We start from the raw sequence: 20,574 nt of genomic DNA, 5'->3' as shown, positions 1-20,574 counted from the left end.
ACTTTAATGTCTCGGTCCCACTAAGGGTAAGTAATGACAATTCGGTGACCATCGAGCATGTTCTACGTAGGCCGAATCTTGCGGTTCCCAGTGTTGAAGTGACACACCGCAACTGAAGCACTTGACTTTATCTCCTTCGCCCAAGTAGAAAAATCCGGCTCTGGCTAATTCTTCGGGGGTCGGTCCTCCCAGATACTTAGGCCATTTTCCTTTGAACGATTGAAGACGATTTTCAAAGTCGCAGTATTCCGACAAACGCACAGGAAACGAATATTCGTCTTTCACAGGTTCGTTTCCATGAGGGTTGGGTGACAGGAACAGGAGTTTGCTCAGGGCTGGATGACATCCGTAGGGAGGTAAACGTGAAGGTCGACATTCCCCTTTGAAACGAAACCCAGTAAAATGTCCAAGAGGACGAGCGGCATCCCTTTCGCATCCCTCAGGTTTGACACGCACAGCATCACTTTCCATGATAGGGGTAGTGACACTAAAGTTCCCATGATGCTTTACGGCATCGCTCAGGTCACAAGGTACAGCATCGTATCCATCACAAGGCTCACAATCGCACTCGTCTGCAAACTCCGTCACGCAATTACAATGGTAACCACATGGACAATCGCAGTTTCCTTCCGGACATTTTCCGTCGCAAGGCACTGGTTCTTCGCTCAGACAGGGTGAAGAGGCCAAACATCCTGGGCATTTCGATCCACAATGCTTGTGTTGCTCTCGATTGTTATAACCATAATCACATTTCTCACAATAATAACCGTATCCCAGGAATCCAGTGATACTGGTAATGGTATCGAAATGGTCATCGTGATAATAGACATGAATGTATTTTCCGTCCTTAAAATGTTGGCCTCGAAACAACAGAGGCCCGCGCATTTCTTGAGGGTGCACTTTCAAGGTGTAGCGTGGAGCTAGGACATCTTGCAATTTTTGCATTTCAGGAATGCCACAGGGTGTGTCTTTAGACAGGCCAGCTTGTTGCAACAGGAGTTCTGCTTCATTTCGTTGTTTGGCTCGATGGGAACGTTGAATAGTGTTCCAGGTTCTTTTCCATTCTACCGTGTCGTTCTTGTCGGCATAGGTTCGTCCCACCACGATGGCACGGGCTAAACACATCTGGTCATGAGGGTTGTTAATTCGGACGAGACTTGTTTTGGTGTTGCGAAGGTCGTCCACCAATAACATCTTTTTGCGTCCCGTCCCTTGAGGAGGAGAGACGTGGGTCATGTCCAGTGTGGCTTTTCCATCGGTGATGTCAAACTGGTCATTAGATTGTTGTACGTGTTGAATCTTGTCCATGACTTTGAAAGCGGTCAATTCTGCAGGGGTGCTAAACTCGATCCAAGCAGGGGATTTCAAACCGTCGTGTTGTATGGAAAGTCTCAAGCGATCGTCTTCTTTGGGTTGACATTGTCGCTTGAGTGCAGTGAGCAAAGAATCCCACACCCCAGTGATAAACACTTCTGCTTTCTCTAACGGCACTTCAGCCTTGAAATCTTTAAACTTCACCGTGTATTTGTATGCCGTGGTTCTAAATTTTCTAGAGGAACGCTTTTCCGTCTCTCGAATGGAATAGTATTTTTCAGGGTTGAGTAAGGGTGGTGAACTTGGTTTAGAGGTTTCAAATTCTGGTTCACTCATGTCCTCTTCAAAATCACTGGCATGAATTTGTGCCAAGATTTCAGCCCTGGTTCGAGGCGATGGATCACGTTTCTGCCTCTTACTTTCTTCTTCTTCTTCTTCTTTCTTCTCGAATGAATGGGATCGTTTCATCTTGAGTGTAAAACGTCAAATGACTCAAGTTTAAACACCATAGACTAATTTATAGTCATGGCAGACCAGCGTATATAAAAGGGTGTGTGTCTTGTCCTTTCACTATTCATTTCACTCTCAAACCGAGCACAACGATGGAAGAGACTACCCAGATGGAACGTTTCGTCAGAGCTTTGCGAGGGGTCATTAGAAAATTCTCTTCAGACCAGCCCACGGACTACTCTCCTTCCTTTCGAGATAAAAGTCAAGATACTTGCTATATCTGTCAGAAGAAAGGGCATTGGTCTTCAGAGTGTCCAGACCGTCAAAAAAGAACAAAAACAGGGGTTAAAAGAGACAAAAGTCAAGATACCTGTTATTATTATAAAGAAAAAGGACATTGGTCTCCAGATTGCCCAAAAAAGAAACAAGAGGAATCAGAAGAAAAGAGGAATTCTTCAGAAGAAGACAGGGATTCTTCAGAGGAAGAGAGGGATTCTTCTGAGGAAGAAAGAAGACAGGTGAAGAAAAAGAAACAGGAGAAAAAAAGAAGAAGGGAAGAAAGCGAGGAGGAGGAAGAAGAAGAAGAGGAAAAGAGTGTGACGGTGAAAAAATTCAAAAAACAGAGAGACTAAACAAGGAGACAGAAGAAGTCAATGAACTTTTAATTAAAGTGTTATGTTGTGAATTGTGAATTGGATTGTAACAATGGATAAAAGAATAAATGAATGATATAAGGTAAGTGTCTTTGAGTTGTGATTTTAAAATAAGAAGCTACACTCACGCACTCATACACAGACACGTACTATAAGGTTAAAATGGGTGGGTTTTTTTTTTAGTTATTGGCAAATTGAAAGGCTATCTCTTTTCGAGAAATGTGGGTGGCCCTGAAAAGGGCCTTTTTTTCTTTATGGTGTAGGGGTGAGTTTAAGCAATCAACTTTAACTGTCTTAAGCCTTTGCCACGGCCAAGACCTACTTCTGGACTGCGTACTGTTGATGATGATGATGATGATTTGGTTGAAATCACTAAGGGTGGTACGGTAAGCTTAGTCACAGGTTTAACGTGTTTAGCTCGGGAAGGTCGTATTCTCTTCGGTCGTAATAAAGAAGTCTGATACATTTGTTTCAGACTTCTTAACTCCGCTAAAATGTCCAACAGTAGCGTGACCGTTTGATTTTCACCCTCTTGTTTCTTTGCTGCTGCTACTTCTTCTTGCTGTTGTTGCTGTTGTTTTTTCTTACCTCTTCTTCTTGCTGCTGTAGGAGAAAAGCTTGTTCCGCTTCCTTTTGTCGTTGTATAAATTTCTCCAATTCTTCTTTCTGTCTCTGTCTAAAATTCTCCACTTGCGGTAATGAAGAAGGTAACGAAGGTTCCGGAACAAATTCTTGCGAGGTAAGAAAATCCACAAAATCCCAATTCACCTCTTCTGAAAGTAAGTCCGGGTTCCCTTGGTCAGTCTCCCCTGCTGGTGCACCCCAATGGATCGTTTTCTGAGTTTCCGTCATGTTGAATCACTGTCGCATAGATTGACTGTACACAAGCACTAGCGAATCTATATAGACTACGTGACGTCACAGACTGCTCTCTTCGGATTGGATGCGAGCTGACTGAATTTTGTAACGCGTGTTCGGATTGGTGAATGAACTCAATCCGTTTCAATCCTTCCTCTGCCTATAAATAAGCGCAGTTCACTGCATTGATTCACCTGTTCTCGTCGCTTCAAGATGTGGGCCACAGTTGAGTCATCCACCCTTGTGTCTTCCATGATGTTCCGGACGGACATGCTCATGTATGTCCGGTCCAAGTGGACTATTGTTGATAGGACAGATACTAGTCTATGGATGAGAAGAGTTTACATAGAAAGACAAGGATGTCTCAAGAGGGTACTTGTGTATGGACCTGCAGTTAGAAGGAGTTTAAGAAGAAGAAGAAGATGTGACAGATGCCATCTATGTTAATATTAATATTAACATAAACCCAAAGGCCCTTTTCAGGGCCAGCCATATTTCTCGAAAAGAGATAGCCTTTCAAATGCCTACCCTTTTTTAAAAAAAAAATCCCATATTCAATTCCCTTGTACGTAAAGTGACCCACGATTTATTCCCATGTTAAATTTCCCTTGTACGTAGATTGACCCACGATTTATTCCCATGTTAAATTCCCCTTGTACGTAGATTGACCCACGATTTATTCCCATGTTAAATTCCCCTTGTACGTAGATTGACCCACGATTTTTCGCCGTGTTAAATTCCCATTGTACGTAGATTGTCCCAAGGGGGGTCTGTAATGCTAATTCCCATTGTACGTAGAGTATCCCCATTCACTACTCATGTCAACCACTTCCAGCAATGACGTGCTCTTGCAGGCATACATGTCAACCACTTCCAGCAATGACGTGCTCTTGCAGGCATATATGTCAACCACTTCCAGCAATGACGTGCTCTTACAGGCATACATATCAACCACTTCCAGCAATGACGTGCTCTTGCAGGCATACATGTCAACTAGGGACAACAAATTTAAACCTATGAACATTTTTAAACACAAAATTTCATCATGACGACATATCAAAGACAGGCTATGAAATGGAGTCGGGGTGTGAAAATGGTCATTTGGATTTCTAAAAAATGGTTTCCTGTTTCTTTATATACATTAATTTAATTTTAATGTTTTCATATGTTGCACAAACTCAACTTTAGAATACAAGTAAACTTAGCTTACACTCAAATCCAACCATTCGAACACAACAAATGGTAAACCTTTCAAGAAAAATCTTATCTTTACGTAAAATCGTGCCTTTAATTTGAAAATGTAAAGCAAAATGATGTCAATCAGTTTAGCTACTGTCATTTCGTAAGAAATGTATAAATGAAACCATTCGGCTGACTTACGGAATAATGTAAATGAATGACAGGAAAAAAAGAGGTTACCTTTTCAAAATAATTTTGGCCAGAAAAATTATATTATACTTTCCTTGATTCTGTATGATAACACGTAATAATTATGAACCAACAGTAGTTACGGCATTTCGTACGACGATTACCGAGGACATAATGTTTTCTCATTATGTTTCGTTTTCACTCCAGACCAAGGCAGCGACGATGGACAGTATCATTATATAGTATCAGGTCAACTCCGTGCACTGGCTCTGGTTAAAATAGTGAACGGCATCTTGTATGTGGAATTTGACAGTACCAGTCTGTGAGAAGTAATAACAGACTATTAAAAATATGAAACACGAATCCATGGAAATAGGTGAAAATGGCGGTTTCTATGCAGAACAGCAGCCGCCCAAGACACTCAGTGAAGAAGCAGAAGAAGAAAAAAAGAAGAAAAAAAAAAGAAAGACATGAAACAAGAAGTCTTGAATGTAGACAGAAGACGTTGTATTGCATCCAGAGCCGCAGTACAGTGCCCTAAGTGGAAACGAAAAAAACCACCAAGTCATGGATGTAAACAGAGGTTGACGTATTACATCCATACTAGCTTTATATGAATGTACCGTGTTTGTTTAGTGGACCGAAATAAAGCACAGCGTACCCCATATAGTAAAATGAACATGTCGAGATGTACAAAGAAATGTACGAAGGAAGATAAAAGCTATTTCGATTAATATGGACTACCTCCCTTGGAACATGATCTCGTCGTGTTTATCAGACGAAAAGCAGTATCCGGTCAGCTCATTAATACGAGACTACAAGAAGCCGCGTATATTGTCTTGATTTAAGTCAACTTGGTTTCCTAACAGAACATGTACAACGCAAAACTTTACAGAAAAATACACTTTTGGAATGTGTTGTTCGAATTTCATTCTATTTTTATTGAAACGATATATATATATATATATATATATATATATATATATATATATATATATATATATATATATAATTATATAAAAGACACCAATACACACATTTATAAGTATTTTGACTCTCAAACTGACACCCATGTTAAATATTTTGTTTCTCCCGCAGACACACCCGTTCGCTACATAGCTCTTGGCTGGTTGTAAAATAGGACCATTCGGGGTTTGAACAGTCTCCCCCCCCCCCCCCCGGTCTTACAGAGAGAGAGAGAGAGGGTGGGTGGGTGGGTGGGTGTAGTATGGGCTTGCCACGTAATGAATTGATAGCTTGCAATGGTTAACCTCTCTTGTTGGTGGGGGGGGGGGGGATGAGTGAATTTTAGTTATAGTCCGCTCGGTTAACGGTGAGACAAATGGAAGAGTGCGATATTAACTTAAGGTCTCGTAGAGGAAAATGACAAAAGATGAGACAAGCCAGAAACAATCTATGGCCATTGGAAATAGATGTCATAAAATGAAACTGTTCAGAAATAATTAATAAAGGTGGACTAGAGAGAATTATTTTGACTTCGATGGGCGTGTAAACCTTTTGGCGGTTAGACAAAGTAAATCCTGATTGGCTAAGCTAACCGAAGAGTGTGGGTTTCCCAGACAAAATTCATGGTTTTAAGTAAACTCCCTCACAAAATTAGTAAGTCTCAGTTTCTGTGGGAAGCCAAAATTTAGGTCCAAGAATTATTTTAAGTATATCTCGTTAAATCGTGCAAGGGACGGGTCTGGAAGAATTTGAGACCTTGAACTAGAGAGATAGATTCGGCTGCGCATATATATATATATATATATATATATATATATATATATATATATATATATATATAGTCTCGAAAAGGCACAAAGGTGTTGTCTGATTTAAAAATATTATGCTCATTGGTGTAAGTTTGTAATCATTTGCCGAATTTATTCACTTTAAATTCATGCTTCAGTTTTCCTTGAGTTCAGAAGTTAATCGTGCATTGATTGTCTTAAATGCTATAAGATTCATGTATTGTAAGAATGCCACACTATTTAATTGCAATAAATGCGTTCGGATTTAATGCTTTGTATGTAAAAGAACTTATGTATTATAGTAATTTCATGCATTACTCTGATACAAATTGTGAGAATAATGTATATGTCTTAAATGATATGGATCATGTATGCTAAGAATTTATTTTACTATGTCTGTGTCAACGAATCGCTAATGAGCAAGTAATATAGTTAAGATAAGACGTGAGAGTGCATTAATTCATTTGTGTAATTAACTTGTGAATTCTCTTAACCGAGGAAAATCGGCGTGTATCGACCAACATCGTTCAGCTAATAATTTATAGCCCATAGTGTGACGTAATAGTTTATCTAAAAGTTCTTTTTATGTCATAGTTCCAGGTAGGAATGAGAGTAGCCGCTAGAGAGACATTACTTTTTTGGTAAATAGGGTTGTGTATTAGTTGCGAACTGACCATTTAGTCCTAGTCTGTTGAGTTACGATAAAACGATATCTGACATAACATTCGAGATAATATTGTTCGACCCCAGGAGAAGAAAAATAAAACCCGGACATATATTTAGGTTGCGTATTATATGTATCTGAAGGGGGAAAATGGCTCCATGCCTTTGCTACACCGTGGGAAAGAGTATAGACCACAACCAAGTTACCATTAAGGACCTGAAGTGATTATAGAGGGAGAGTAGGAAAAAATACGGCAACACTGTCCTGTCAGCAACAGTGATTTCGAAAGGACCGGAAGAAAATATGTTATGCTGACATGCCAGCATTTTGAGTTCATTCACTCGTATTGTATTTTATTGTTTAATCGATCCAGGGAATAACACTGTGATCGATCGTCTTCTACATAACGATAACCAAAGGTGTGTGTGTAGTCATATCACTCCTTAACAAACATTTTATATTTTACCAGCCAGGCAAATTTAACGCACATCATAAAATTACAATCCCATTTTTAAGCAATACATTATTTTGCCCCCCCCCCCCGCATTGTAATGCTAATTTTCGTTTCAGTAATGGCGGCCTAATGTTAATTCCTATTGTCCCTCATTCAATACTACCGCGACTATTTCTGTGAGACGAAATTTAGATTCGGCGCAGTAATTTACAGAGAAATGGTACATTTAATTCGCCATTGATTTCACCGCTAAAGAAACCATAATATAATCGGACTGCCTCAGCTTTTTCTAGTTCCAACTGGCTTGACCGAGAAATTATGAATGGAAAAGGTGCTATGCATTTGTAACATCTCGGTCAATGCTTGTGTCGTAAAAAGAGGAGGTTGTTCTCGTGTCTGCTGTCAGTGCACTTTCGATTTATAATCCGTAGCATCGACCTAGAAGTTGCGAATGATTGTCCGTGCAACTCTCAGAATTTTTCTAAGGATTTCAGTTAGAGGCCAAACATACCCATTCATATTACAATGTCACATTTTCCCATACAAAAATAAATATCCTATTAAAATGTTATAATTTCCAACCAGACATAAAGGTGTTAATTTTGAATCAAGGCTATAATACTTTTAAGCTCCATTTAGCACAGAAATCCTATTAAAGTAGGCATTGGAAACCTTTTCACGGCGCGGATGGGATATATGAATTTGAAAGCTACACACTTCGATGCAAATTAACGGATAAAACCCCAAGAGTCAAGTAATTGAGTCACTCTCTTAAATCAAGACTTTATTATTATTATTATTATTATTATTATTATTATTAAATAGCTGCTTAAGAAATCACAATTTCCCTCTATTCACTCTGTAGCGTACTAACGGGGGGGGGGGGTCGGACAGGGAGCTTGTCCCTAACACCAGAGATCTTGGGGCGCCAAAACCACGGGCGCCAGAGGTCTTTGGGGCACCAAAACCCCTTTGGGCCTTCAACGTCGCCCCAAGGACCTTTAGTACGCCACTGAATTCCCTCTCATAAAATCCGAAGATTCTCCTGACGATGCAAGGGAGATAACACCATTATATAGTCACAATTTATATCCATTGACTAGTGCCCTTACAAGGAAAAGTACAGAAGTGGTTCAAATGTGGAGATTACAGAAGTCACATGGTTTGTTTTAGCTTACCTGGAAACCACCTAACGTATGTCAGTTAGCTGTCGGTAGTAGACTTGAACGGAGAAGGAAAAAAAGTTATTCGATAATTTACTGTAGGAATGACAATTTTATTTCGGATTAGTCCCAAATTTTCGTAGTGCCATGAGTAGCAGGATGAATGGCTACCGATCCGACAGGGGTACGGATCGGGACAGACCACCGTCGGAACAGGTAAGGAGCAGGTAGCATTGAAACTTTGGAGAACCTGTTTTAAAGTTGTTGAAGTTTTGTTGTGTAAGAAAAAACAGTATTTTTTGGATTGCATACCTTACAACCGTTGACTATTGGTATGACATAACACATTCTCATAACTGTTGGTTTTGTTACCCGGGTATACATCGTTCCTTGGCTTAATTCATCCCAAAAGAGCCACCCTCCTGTCTAGTCCTACAATATAAAACATCGACCCTGATATTTTTATTTTGAAAATATCAGGGTCGATGTCATACATTGTAGGACTAGCTTCTGCCTAGAATATTTTAGGGTTGGAGTCTTAGCTTTTATCTTTAAAGTATCTCAATCTGTCTTTTATTTTTAAACATCATTTTAATTGTACTTACAGAAAAGTGCAGATTCTTTTATACTCTGGATTTGTGCTCTCCTATAAATTTCATTAGGCCTATTGAATGCTGGGGGTTGAGGAAAGCTGAAGACAACATTCAGTTTAATCCCTATATAGTTATAAAAGTAATTTTAATTAGGCTTAGTGAATGATTGTAGTTGAGGAAAGTTGACAACTGTCAAGTTTAGTCCTGTTTAGTTGTTAATGCTGATAGGATTTCCTCTATCATACTTAATTTTCATGATGATTTGGAAGCTCATTGATTGCAATATAAATTGATTGTCTCAAAGGTAAAATATGGCTCTATGTCAGTCATTCCTGACAATGAAGTAGCATGGTTCACAGTTCATGGCCAGACACCTGGGATAATTTCAGTGAATAACATTAAAAATCATGAATGTCACAATTTCAGTACCTTACATCCAATTTTTGTATAAGTTCATATTCAACCAGAAATTACTTTATCAAATTCTGCAAAAATGCTAGAGGTGGTTATTTCTGCATTTATGACTTGTCAGATGAAAACTATCTCCTATTTTTCCCCAGTCTACTTCCACCCCCAGTACTGCAACTAGGCCAGCCTTCTGTATAAGTCAAAAATTAATTTACAATTTTAATGATTTGGATTGTCATTGTTTTAGCAGTAACATTGGAAAAATGGCTCTTTGCTTAGTATGTTCATAATTTCATTCCATATGTGTCATTTAATACATGAAAACATCATTACAAGAATTTTAGTAAAAATATTAAACTTTATTTCTTACAGAGATATTACAAAATTTTATTTTCAGAATGTTAATTTGACTGTTCCAAGCAGTTAGCATGGGAAAACTCTGTTGATACGAATAGTTGTGAATTTTTTTTACAATACCTGTTATGCACTATTAATTGATTTTTGTGTGGGAATGATAAAAGAATGTCTGACATGTAGATAGAAATCAATCATATGAAACTGTTCTAGGCAGTAGTCAGGTGATCAAATAACAATGGAGTATATGGTTTGTGTGAAACACAAGGACTTCTTTGCAAACAGTACTTTGTTTTTCTTCACATACTTCAGTGGTTCAATAAAGCCTTCCACAGAACCATGTCTGTATAGTGTCTAATTGTGGAAACAAGAAAGTATTTTGGATTGAGACATAACATAACAAAACTAAAAATTCACCCAATTCCAAAGCAGGCACCAACATTCTGTAAGGAAAAGGAAACAGATTTCAAAAGATAAAAAAGCAACTATACCATTTATGACAAAATATTCCGTCCCACATGCCTTGTATGATATCCATAGTATTCATCATAACATAACATGATACATGTATATTACCACTTAAAAATTAATAATACAGTCATCACTATCCTTACAAAGCACAATATCTGCAATAAGTACCCACCTGTGTCATATGATATCTCCACTAAATTTAGTACACTCCAACATTACATCCTATCACCACCTGCACCACACCATACATGTACATCACCACGTAAAAACTGTTAAAATTACCACTAACCCTACATGATGTGGTACCTCACACACCACATCATTATGACATATTACCACTGAACCATTGTTAATAAAATCACTGTTATCCCCACAAACCATTGATATATGCAACATAGACATCATAGGGCCAAATGCTACTGTTTATGAGATAACAGTGGTAAATCAATTCATTGTTCAGTTTTAAAATATAATGGCTAAATTTCCAGTTGTAAACATGTTAAGAGACTCAGCCAAGCAAAGACTAAAGTAATCCTCTCAATGAAATATAGTCCTCCAGGTTTTTAAAACTTACTTTAGATTTATGGTTATACCAACAAAAAACAATTTCTTAGATCAAAGCATGCTGTAATAACTTTCATTTCTAGTTATCAAAGATGAAAAGGGAGTAAAATAGGAATAAATGCAAGTACAAATTTTATTTCTACTTGGAATTGTCTTGTTGTGTGTAAATTTGGACAGGGCACTCCTTATCAACAGGAACTGACTACTGTTACTTTACAGCTGGCTACTTAAAAAAAAAACAACCTGTACCCCCTTTGAGAGAGGTCCCTCTCCCCGACCTACTTTGGCAACTCATTTTCCGACTTTAAATCTACTGGAAGGCCCTGCTTAGAGAAGTTTTGAACTCAGGGGAGTCAAAGATGACATCTACACATTGTAAAAAATTAAACAAAAGTGTGTAACCATGACAACATTTCTGAAGAATTTAATGAAAACTTTTATTTAATAAGGCCTCAACAAAATCATTAGGCATCTGTGGTGTAATGGATGGATTCCTTATATTATTGTGACATGTATATGGCAACTATCAATGAAAAGTATCAAATGACGTAAGAATATTGTGTATTGGCAGGCACTTGAGTCTTTTCAACACTTCTGATAGTTCCTCATGCTTGTTAAGGTATAAAGTTTCCTTTGCATGTTTGTTTACCTGTTAACTTTGCCATACTAAACATATGTTTCAATGGAAAATGTTTTAACACAGATAGTTTTCCCCATTTATTTAAAATTGGGTGCAAAAGTCTTAATCATAGCAGAATAATCCTTCAACATTATCCATGAGACTGACATAAAAATCTACCTTAGCACTAAAAAGGACAGGCGAAAGAGGAGTCAAGGTATGCAACATTTTAAAGACCGATACCGTACTTTGATGTGGATTTATTACTTATTTGGTTTTTTGTGAATTGGGACTTTCACAAATGTAGCATTGCAATATTAGTACTTAAGATAGGAGGCACATTATCATAGTGTAAGTTAAAATGGGATACGTTTTAACAGTGAACTTATTCAGTCCTGACAGGTATACGTAATAATCTTTATACATTATCGCTTGTTCAATCTTAGGAAAGTAAAAGGAGTGTATATTGTTAAATGTCACCATTGAATCCTGAGTAAATGTTGACACAAAATTCTTTAGAAAATGGAACTTGTGTATGTCTTTGTTAACATTTGGACAGTATGGACCCATATATCTTATCATATAATGATCAAACCGACTGGAGTCAATGCTGTTGATGATTTCTACATAGGATTTCATGCTTGTAACCCAGACCCTAATCTGCCAGCAGGCATATTATGTTTGGGCAGATCTGGGTTGTTATTTTTTGTTCTTATGTGGGTTTTATACATGTAGGTAAATTCAGTAGAAAATGAGACCATTCAGCAGAGAACTAAATACATCCGGTTTGAACATACTCAGTTATAAAAGTTTTGCTTGAATTGGTATAATTTTAGAGTTGTATAGCACACCAACACAAGTAGGTTATTTAATGTCCATGTGTAAAGTGCTTTGACACGAAACAGTCTCCATTCCAGGCTGATATGATGGGTGGATTGGAACCTGAATCCTTTTGGTCATGAGTCTGGCCTGATAACCACTTAGCTACTTTGGCTCTATAAAGATAGGCAAATTGAAACACAGGAAACTGCTTAAAGATAGATTATAATTTACCCATCATACTTTTAACAAAAATGGATATCACCATGACAGTTTTACTGATGCAAAATCTGCACCCAGCTGCAAAAAGTGGTGACTCAGATTGTGCTCAAATTTCACCAACAGACCTGAAGTTTGACTTTATGCTCAAGTCAGCAATATCATTGGCTGAATTATAAGTCAGAATTAAATTGATCATCAATTGATTGGAAATCTAAACTGAATTTGAAGTTTATATTGGTGAAATTTTGATGTGCTGTTACTTAGCACACATGCAGATTAGGATAAAATTTCTGAGACTGAGTTTTGAGATTCTGTGTCAGCCAATCGCATGGAACTTTGTATCTTATTTCATTAGCTGTGCCAGCCAATCACATGGAACTTTATATCTTATTTCATTAGCTAAAAATGAAGCTTAAACTTGAGACAAGTTTTCTGATCCCTGTCTGTGCTGTTTGATATAATATATAGAATGAACATTATGTGTCATAATTATCTATCACACTTTGTTGTGAGAGATCTGGGTCTGTGCTGTAACAGTATAGATCCTGATTATCCATTATCAGTCTGTGCAGTAACAGTATAGATCCTAATTATCCATTATCAGTCTGTGCAGTAACAGTATAGATCCTGATTATCCATTATCAGTCTGTGCAGTAACAGTATAGATCCTGATTATCCATTATCAGTCTGTGCAGTAACAGTATAGATCCTGATTATCCATTATCAGTCTGTGCAGTAACAGTATAGATCCTGATTATCCATTATCAGTCTGTGCAGTAACAGTATAGATCCTGATTATCCATTATCAGTCTGTGCAGTAACAGTGTATATGCTGATTATATGTCACATTAGGTGACATAAGAGATATGGATCAGTGCTGTAACAGTATAGATCCTGATTATGGGTCATATATGTCAGAAAATCTGGGTCTGTGTTGTAACAGTATAAATCTTGATTATCTGTTACATCAAGATGGTGAGAGATCAGGATGTGCTTTAACAGTTTAGACTCTATATGTGGGTCACATTATGTGACAGGAGATCTGGGTCTGTGCTGTAGCAGTATAAACCCTGATTATCAGGCATGTGCAGCCTATGATCCACAACCTGGATTTATCTGCATATTTACATCATAAGCTTTCCGGAGGAAGTTCACATGCCCAGCATAGACCCAGATTATCAGTCTCATATGGGTCTGTGCTGTTCTCAGCTGGTTGTAAGTTATACATTGGAATAAAAAACAGGTTGTCAATATATTTATTATTCTTCATAAATTTTCTGTCCCTTGTGGTGGTCCTGCATATGAATAAAACATGAAATTCTGCCCTAGGTCAGGTACTTCTGTGGGTGCATAGAGGTAATAATACAACCCTTAACCAACCACTGACAGTCACCCAGAGTGTAATCCCATACCAAGTCTGCTACCTTGGTACAGTTTGTTCCACTTCATGTCTGACAGCTGATATATGAAGTAGGACTGGAAGTCTACTATCTTGATTGTTGTGTTAAAAGTCCCCACTAGGGTGGCATAATCTTACAATAAATAATGCTAGAATGGGAGATGATTGTTTTATCTCTATGGTCATTAAATTTGTGTTGAGTGTCATATCTATAGGATATTATTAATAAGCAGAGTTTGAAACCAGTCAACATTTTCTCAAATAAGTGGATTGAATAAAGTGCTCTAGACCTAGTGGCAGTAATAAAATTGCTGTAGAGCAGTACATGCTCCAAACTTTTAAAGTATATGTGGAGCTAAGTAATTTTGATCTACACTTCCAATCAAGATTAATTTGGGCTTAGAATGACATGACCAACCTGCAGTTAAACTGACCACTTTAGATTTGATTTATTGGTCAAGTTATATTTAATGGCACATCAGCACATGAAAGGCCATATTGTGCTGAATCAGTTGGAGTAAAGTGCCTTGCTCATGTATACACTATGGCAGCTGATCCTGCCTGGTCTGCACAAGGATTCAAACTTGCACCTTTTTGGTCATCATTCCAGCACATTTACCACTTAGTTAGCATGGCTCCTACAGTTTTGTTATACAAACATAAAACTACCTTAGAGGAGCAGCAGTTGCCCACTGGTTAGTATGCTGGACTTATGACCAAAACAGTGCAGGTTTGAATCCTGCCATCAGACCAGCCTAAGTCAGCTACCATGGTGTGTGCTTGAGCAAGGCACTTTACTCCAAATGCTACAATTCTAAACCTACTCGTGTTGCTGGGCTGTGAAGAACCATAGCAAGCCAAACCAAACCAAACCAAACCAAACTAAACCAAACCAACCAAACCAAACCAAACCAAACCAAACCAAACCAAGTCAAGCCAAACAAAACAAAACAAAACAATACTTCAAGGTTGGCATGTTTTTTTCTTCATTCTTTTGGCCTTTGACTTCTAAGGTGGTTTAAAATCCTCCTTCATTTTTAGTGATCTTTGCAAACAATGATCTCTATTGTACATTAATAATTCATGGTAAATGTAATTCACTTTACAAGAAAACATATCTTGGTTTTGAATTCCACACACACAATTTAAGATTAACAGGTATCAAATGCAGTTAGATCTCATACCTGTTACATTTACAAATCAAATTAGAAAATGTATGTGCTTGTGTGTGTGTGTGTGTGTGTGAGAGAGAGAGAGAGGAAATATAATTTGTGGTGCTTGCCAGGTTTAGAATGTAACGTGTATATTAAATACCTCAGTTCTTAACTTGAAACATGAAGCAATTATTAATTTTTATCCCCCATAACCCTCCATTTAGTAACTTTTGAAGACATAATAATTTTCTTAATTGAACTGAAATTTATCTTTCTGAGGACGTAATTCTGTACTTTGTTCTAATTGAAATAATTGCATGACGAGATTGCTTGCTATTATAGGATACTCTTGAATTACCCCCATTTAAGCCTGGTATAAAGTCATTGCCAAAACTGTGTTCAACATAGTCATGATAAGATCTTAACATCGACCTTAGTACTGAGTCACTCAGCTGTTTAACTCTTAAATGGACTTTGAGTAAATGTGGATATTAGATTATTTACCTGGGTGAAGTGTCTTGTTCTTATGTATTGTAAGGTTCCCAAGGATTAATGACAACAAGCAATGTATTATAATGTCTGCTTGCAAATAATGCGAGAATATACATAGGGATATGAATATTCATTAAAGTACTACATAGGGATATGAATATTCATCAAGTAGGGATATGAATATTCATTAAAAGTGCTACATAGTGATATGAATATTCATTAAATAGGGATATGAATATTCATTAAAGGTGTTATATAGCGATATGAATATTCATTAAAAGTCTCTAAACCTTTTTCATATATCAACAGTTTTCATCATATGATAGATTACAAACATGAGCAGTGGTATTCATACTGAAAAAGTGATGTCAGAATATGGTGGCCATGGTAACTCAGTTGGTGTAGTGTCTGACTCAGTAGGTTTTTTTATACCAACCCAGGGCAGCCTGAGGTTGGCTTCCTCAGTGTGTCTTTGCAAACAGCCCTTAGTTCCAATTTCCTATGCATAATAAAGCCAGTAATGTGTTAAAAGTACCATTAAAACCAACAAAAACAAAAAGTATCCAAACCTTATTACAATGAATTCAGTGGAGAAAAAAAAATATTAAATATCTTCATCAGATAGAGATTTCCAACAATTCTGGAGTTTTACTACTGGAGGAAGTTGGATTGGTGACTTTGAAAAGATGGGGACAGCCTGTTTTATGGAAATTCTTAGTTTTTGACATCAGATTGGAATAAATTAAAATTATATGCAAAATCCTGTCATGTAGATAAAAGAAACCTTGTCATTCTCAAATTTAAAGAGTACCACAATAATTTAAAAAGAATAAATTTGCAGCTGATGTATGGCTCCCTAAACATGAGTTTTGACATGCATAAGAAATTATTCTATCTGCAATTACATACCACATTTATCTTGTACATGAGCAAGGACATAAACAATAAGCAGTTTCTAAGTTGTATGTGAGATCTTGCATAATAAATTATTTAGATTCATTGGGAACAAGAATTATAGATTATTATCATGCATAGGGGTAGAACCAGCACCCCCCACACACACACACACACTAACATGAAACAATTGGATCAGTTCTTGGAGTAAATTTTCACTTCAGTTAGATTTTATGCCCTGGCAATGCTTAAAACACAGGAGTTTCAAGGGATTTTGCCCTCAGGGGTCTGCACATGGCATTCCGATGACTCCACAGACCCTTTGCCTGCTTGTTTTATGCTCCCTGCTAAATGTACAAGGCAGGGGTTCCTTGCTTAGATATTTGGAGTGAAATCTAAACTAAGAAGAAGTGTAATGTGTCTTAATCATATGTGTAGATAATAATTTACCATAGTCTCATATAGCATCATATGTGTAGATAATAATTTACCATAGTCTCATATAACATCATCTGTGTACGTAATAATTTACCATAGTCTCATATAGCATCATATGTGTAGATAATAATTTACCATAGTCTCATATAGCATCATATGTGTAGATAATAATTTACCATAGTCTCATATAGCATCATATGTGTAGGTAATAATTTACCATAGTCTCATATAGCATCATATGTGTAGGTAATAATTTACCAATGTCTCATATAGCATCATTTGTATAGGTAAAAATTTACCATAGTCTCATATAGCATTATTTGTGTAGGTATTAACTTACCATAGTCTCATATAGCATCATATGTGTAGGTAATAATTTACCAATGTCTCATATAGCATCATTTATATAGGTAAAAATTTACCATAGTCTCATGTAGCATCATTTGTGTAGGTATTAACTTACCATAGTCTCATATAGTATCATAAGTGTAGGTAATAACTTACCATAGTCACATATTGCATCATATGTGTAGGTAATAACTTACCATAGTCACATATAGCATCATATGTGTAGGTAATAATTTACTGTAGTCTCATATAGCATCATTGATGGAATGATTCAACAAGCTCTTGGAAGACATCACACAGACTAATGGACTCTTTAATAGTAATGGTGTGTAATAAGGAAATCCCATCCAAGGGGTTATAATTTTTAATCATGTACAAGTTGAGTCCAGCTGAAACAATAAAGACCCTGATCTGCCATTGCATAATCCACTGCCACGGCAGGGTCTGTGTTGTTTGTTCTACTCCTAACAATTGCACTGACCAAGGTTTCCCAGCAATTAATGTGGTGGCATATGTGGGCCTGTGAAGTTTTCAATTGGATTTGACTTAAAAGTTAGTACATAAGTTAGTTCCTGCCCAAGATTTAGGGCTCCCAAGGTGGCATTTCTGTAACTTACAGCAGTACACATAATTGATTATTAATGTTGCACTTCCAGTTGTAAAAAAGGTGGACTCTCAACAAAGTATCACCCCTTTCTAACAAGTACAGTGTTACAAGGACATAATATATAGAAAACATGCTTAACATATGAAAAATATTTTCTTAAATTTGGAAATTGAATCACTTGAAAAATGACTGACAGCCATGATGTCATGCATTCAGTGGTGTCAAAACAAGGAGGTAAAATTGTGGAATTCCAATCAAAATGCAATATATGTTATTTTCTTACAGCCCTATCAATTGACCAATGCTCTTAATTGTATTTGTAATAAGCCCCTTAGCCTCCACTTCATGACTGTCAGGATTGACATCTTACTGGGATTTGTATTTGTAATAAGCCCCTTAGCCTCCACTTCATGACTGTCAGGATTGACATCTTACTGGGATTTGTATTTGTAATAAGCCCCTTAGCCTCCACTTCATGACTGTCAGGATTGACATCTTACTGGGATTTGTATTTGTAATAAGCCCCTTAGCCTCCACTTCATGACTGTCAGGATTGACATCTTACTGGGATTTGTATTTGTAATAAGCCCCTTAGCCTCCACTTCATGACTGTCAGGATTGACATCTTACTGGGATTTGTATTTGTAATAAGCCCCTTAGCCTCCACTTCATGACTGTCAGGATTGACATCTTACTGGGATTTGTATTTGTAATAAGCCCGTTAGCCTCCACTTCATGACTGTCAGGATTGACATCTTACTGGGATTTGTATTTGTAATAAGCCCCTTAGCCTCCACTTCATGACTGTCAGGATTGACATCTTACTGGGATTTGTATTTGTAATAAGCCCCTTAGCCTCCACATCATGACTGTCAGGACTGACATCTTACTGGGATTTAAGAGTTGTATTGTTACTCTTTGATATGCACACAACCCATCCCTATATCCATTTACCTATAGTTTTAACTTCATTTGTAATGAGACCCAGTGAAAGTGTTGTAGCCACAATGCTTTTCTTGGTAGATTCCGAGTGACCCAGCTCTGAGATAGGGTTCTACTAAGATATCTGATTTAAATTGTTTTGGTTTGTGATCATCCTGCTGTTCAAATAGCAAGTGACTATAAAGTTTAGTTGGCTCATTCAAAATGACTGATAATTCAGTGTGTAAATTATGATCCACTTCAGACAGCACAGCAGATCACACACATAGGTAAATTGTAAACAACTATACTAGTCTCTGTGGTCAGATATTGATTGCCCACTGTGGGCAGTATCATGTGACCAAAGATCTTAGTTTACAATCATTTATTAGATTTGAGTTGATGGGACATGAGATCTGAGTTTTTATGGGACAAGAGATCTGGGTTTATATGGGACAAGAGATCAGTGTTTATATGTGATTAGAGATCTGAGTTGATGTGACAAGAGATCAGGGTTTATATGCGATTAGAGATCTGAGTTTATATGTGACAAGAGATCAGGGTTTATATTGGAACAAGAGAGCTGGGTTTATATGGGACAAGAGATCTGGGCTTATATGTGATTAGAGATCTGAGTTGATGTGACAAGATATCAGTGTTTATATGCAATTAGTGGTCTGAGTTGATGTGACAAGAGATCTGGGTTTATATGGGACAAGATATCTGGGTTTATGTGTGATTAGAGATCAGAGTTGGTGTGACAAGTGATCTCAGTTTATATGTGATTAGAGATCTGAGTTGATATGACCAGAGATCAGGGTTTATATGTGACAAGAGATGTGGGTTTATATATGATCAGAGATCTGAGTTGATGTGACAAGAGATTTGGTTTTGTATGTGATTTGAGATCTGAGTTGATGTGACAAGAGATCTGGGTTTTTTTGTGAGTAGAGATCTGAGTTGATGTGACAAGAGATCTGGGTTTATATATGACAAGAGATCAGATACCTAGATAATAGACCATAATGTATCTAGCCCAAAATTCTCAATACATACTTTGATAATGGACCATAGTGTATCTGCCCCAGAATTCATAATACATACCTAGATAATATACCATAATGTATATGTCCCAGTGTTTCCAATATATACCTAGATAATTGATCATAGTGTATGTAGCCCATTAATCTCAATACATACCTAGATAATATAGTGTAGATGGCCCAGAATTCTCAATACATACCTAGATAATAGACCATAATGTATCTGGCCCATTAATCACAATACATACCTAGATAATAGACCATAGTGTATATGGCCCAAAATTCTCAATACATACCTAGATAATAGACCATAATGTATCTGGCCAATTATTATCAATACATACCTAGATAATATACCATAATGTATCTGGCCCAGAATTCTCAATACATACCTAGATAATTGACCATAGTTTATCAGGCCCAGAATTTCAAATACATAACTAGATAATATACCATAATGTATCTGGCCCAGCATTCTCAATACATACCTAGATAATAGTCCATAATATATCTGCCCCATTATTCTCAATCCATACCTAGATAATAGACC

The 20,574-nt window shown here is 37.1% G+C and overlaps 1 protein-coding gene across 12 annotated transcripts in view; it reads left to right on the top strand.

Moving 5' to 3' along the window:
* The first annotated feature begins 8,687 nt into the window (after nt 1-8,687).
* Nucleotides 8,688-20,574, top strand: part of LOC149808188 (spermatogenesis-associated protein 1-like) — a 212,314-nt gene continuing 200,427 nt past the window's right edge. For 4 of the 12 annotated variants that reach the window (XM_089974434.1, XM_089974450.1, XM_089974420.1 and 1 more), the window contains exon 1: nt 8,689-8,894. In XM_089974434.1, the coding sequence (XP_089830560.1) occupies nt 8,826-8,894 (69 nt within the window). In that variant the 5' untranslated portion in view covers nt 8,689-8,825. Of the gene's footprint in view, nt 8,895-20,574 lie in introns of all 12 variants that reach the window. The other 8 variants (XM_089974484.1, XM_089974493.1, XM_089974475.1 and 5 more) reach the window with 5 other exon arrangements.

This window comes from Sinohyriopsis cumingii, chromosome 1 (genome assembly GCF_028554795.1).
Source record: "Sinohyriopsis cumingii isolate HCF-2022 chromosome 1, ASM2855479v2, whole genome shotgun sequence".
NCBI classification, from domain to species: domain Eukaryota; kingdom Metazoa; phylum Mollusca; class Bivalvia; order Unionida; family Unionidae; genus Sinohyriopsis; species Sinohyriopsis cumingii.
This window is presented reverse-complemented; position numbering and strand designations above follow the sequence as displayed.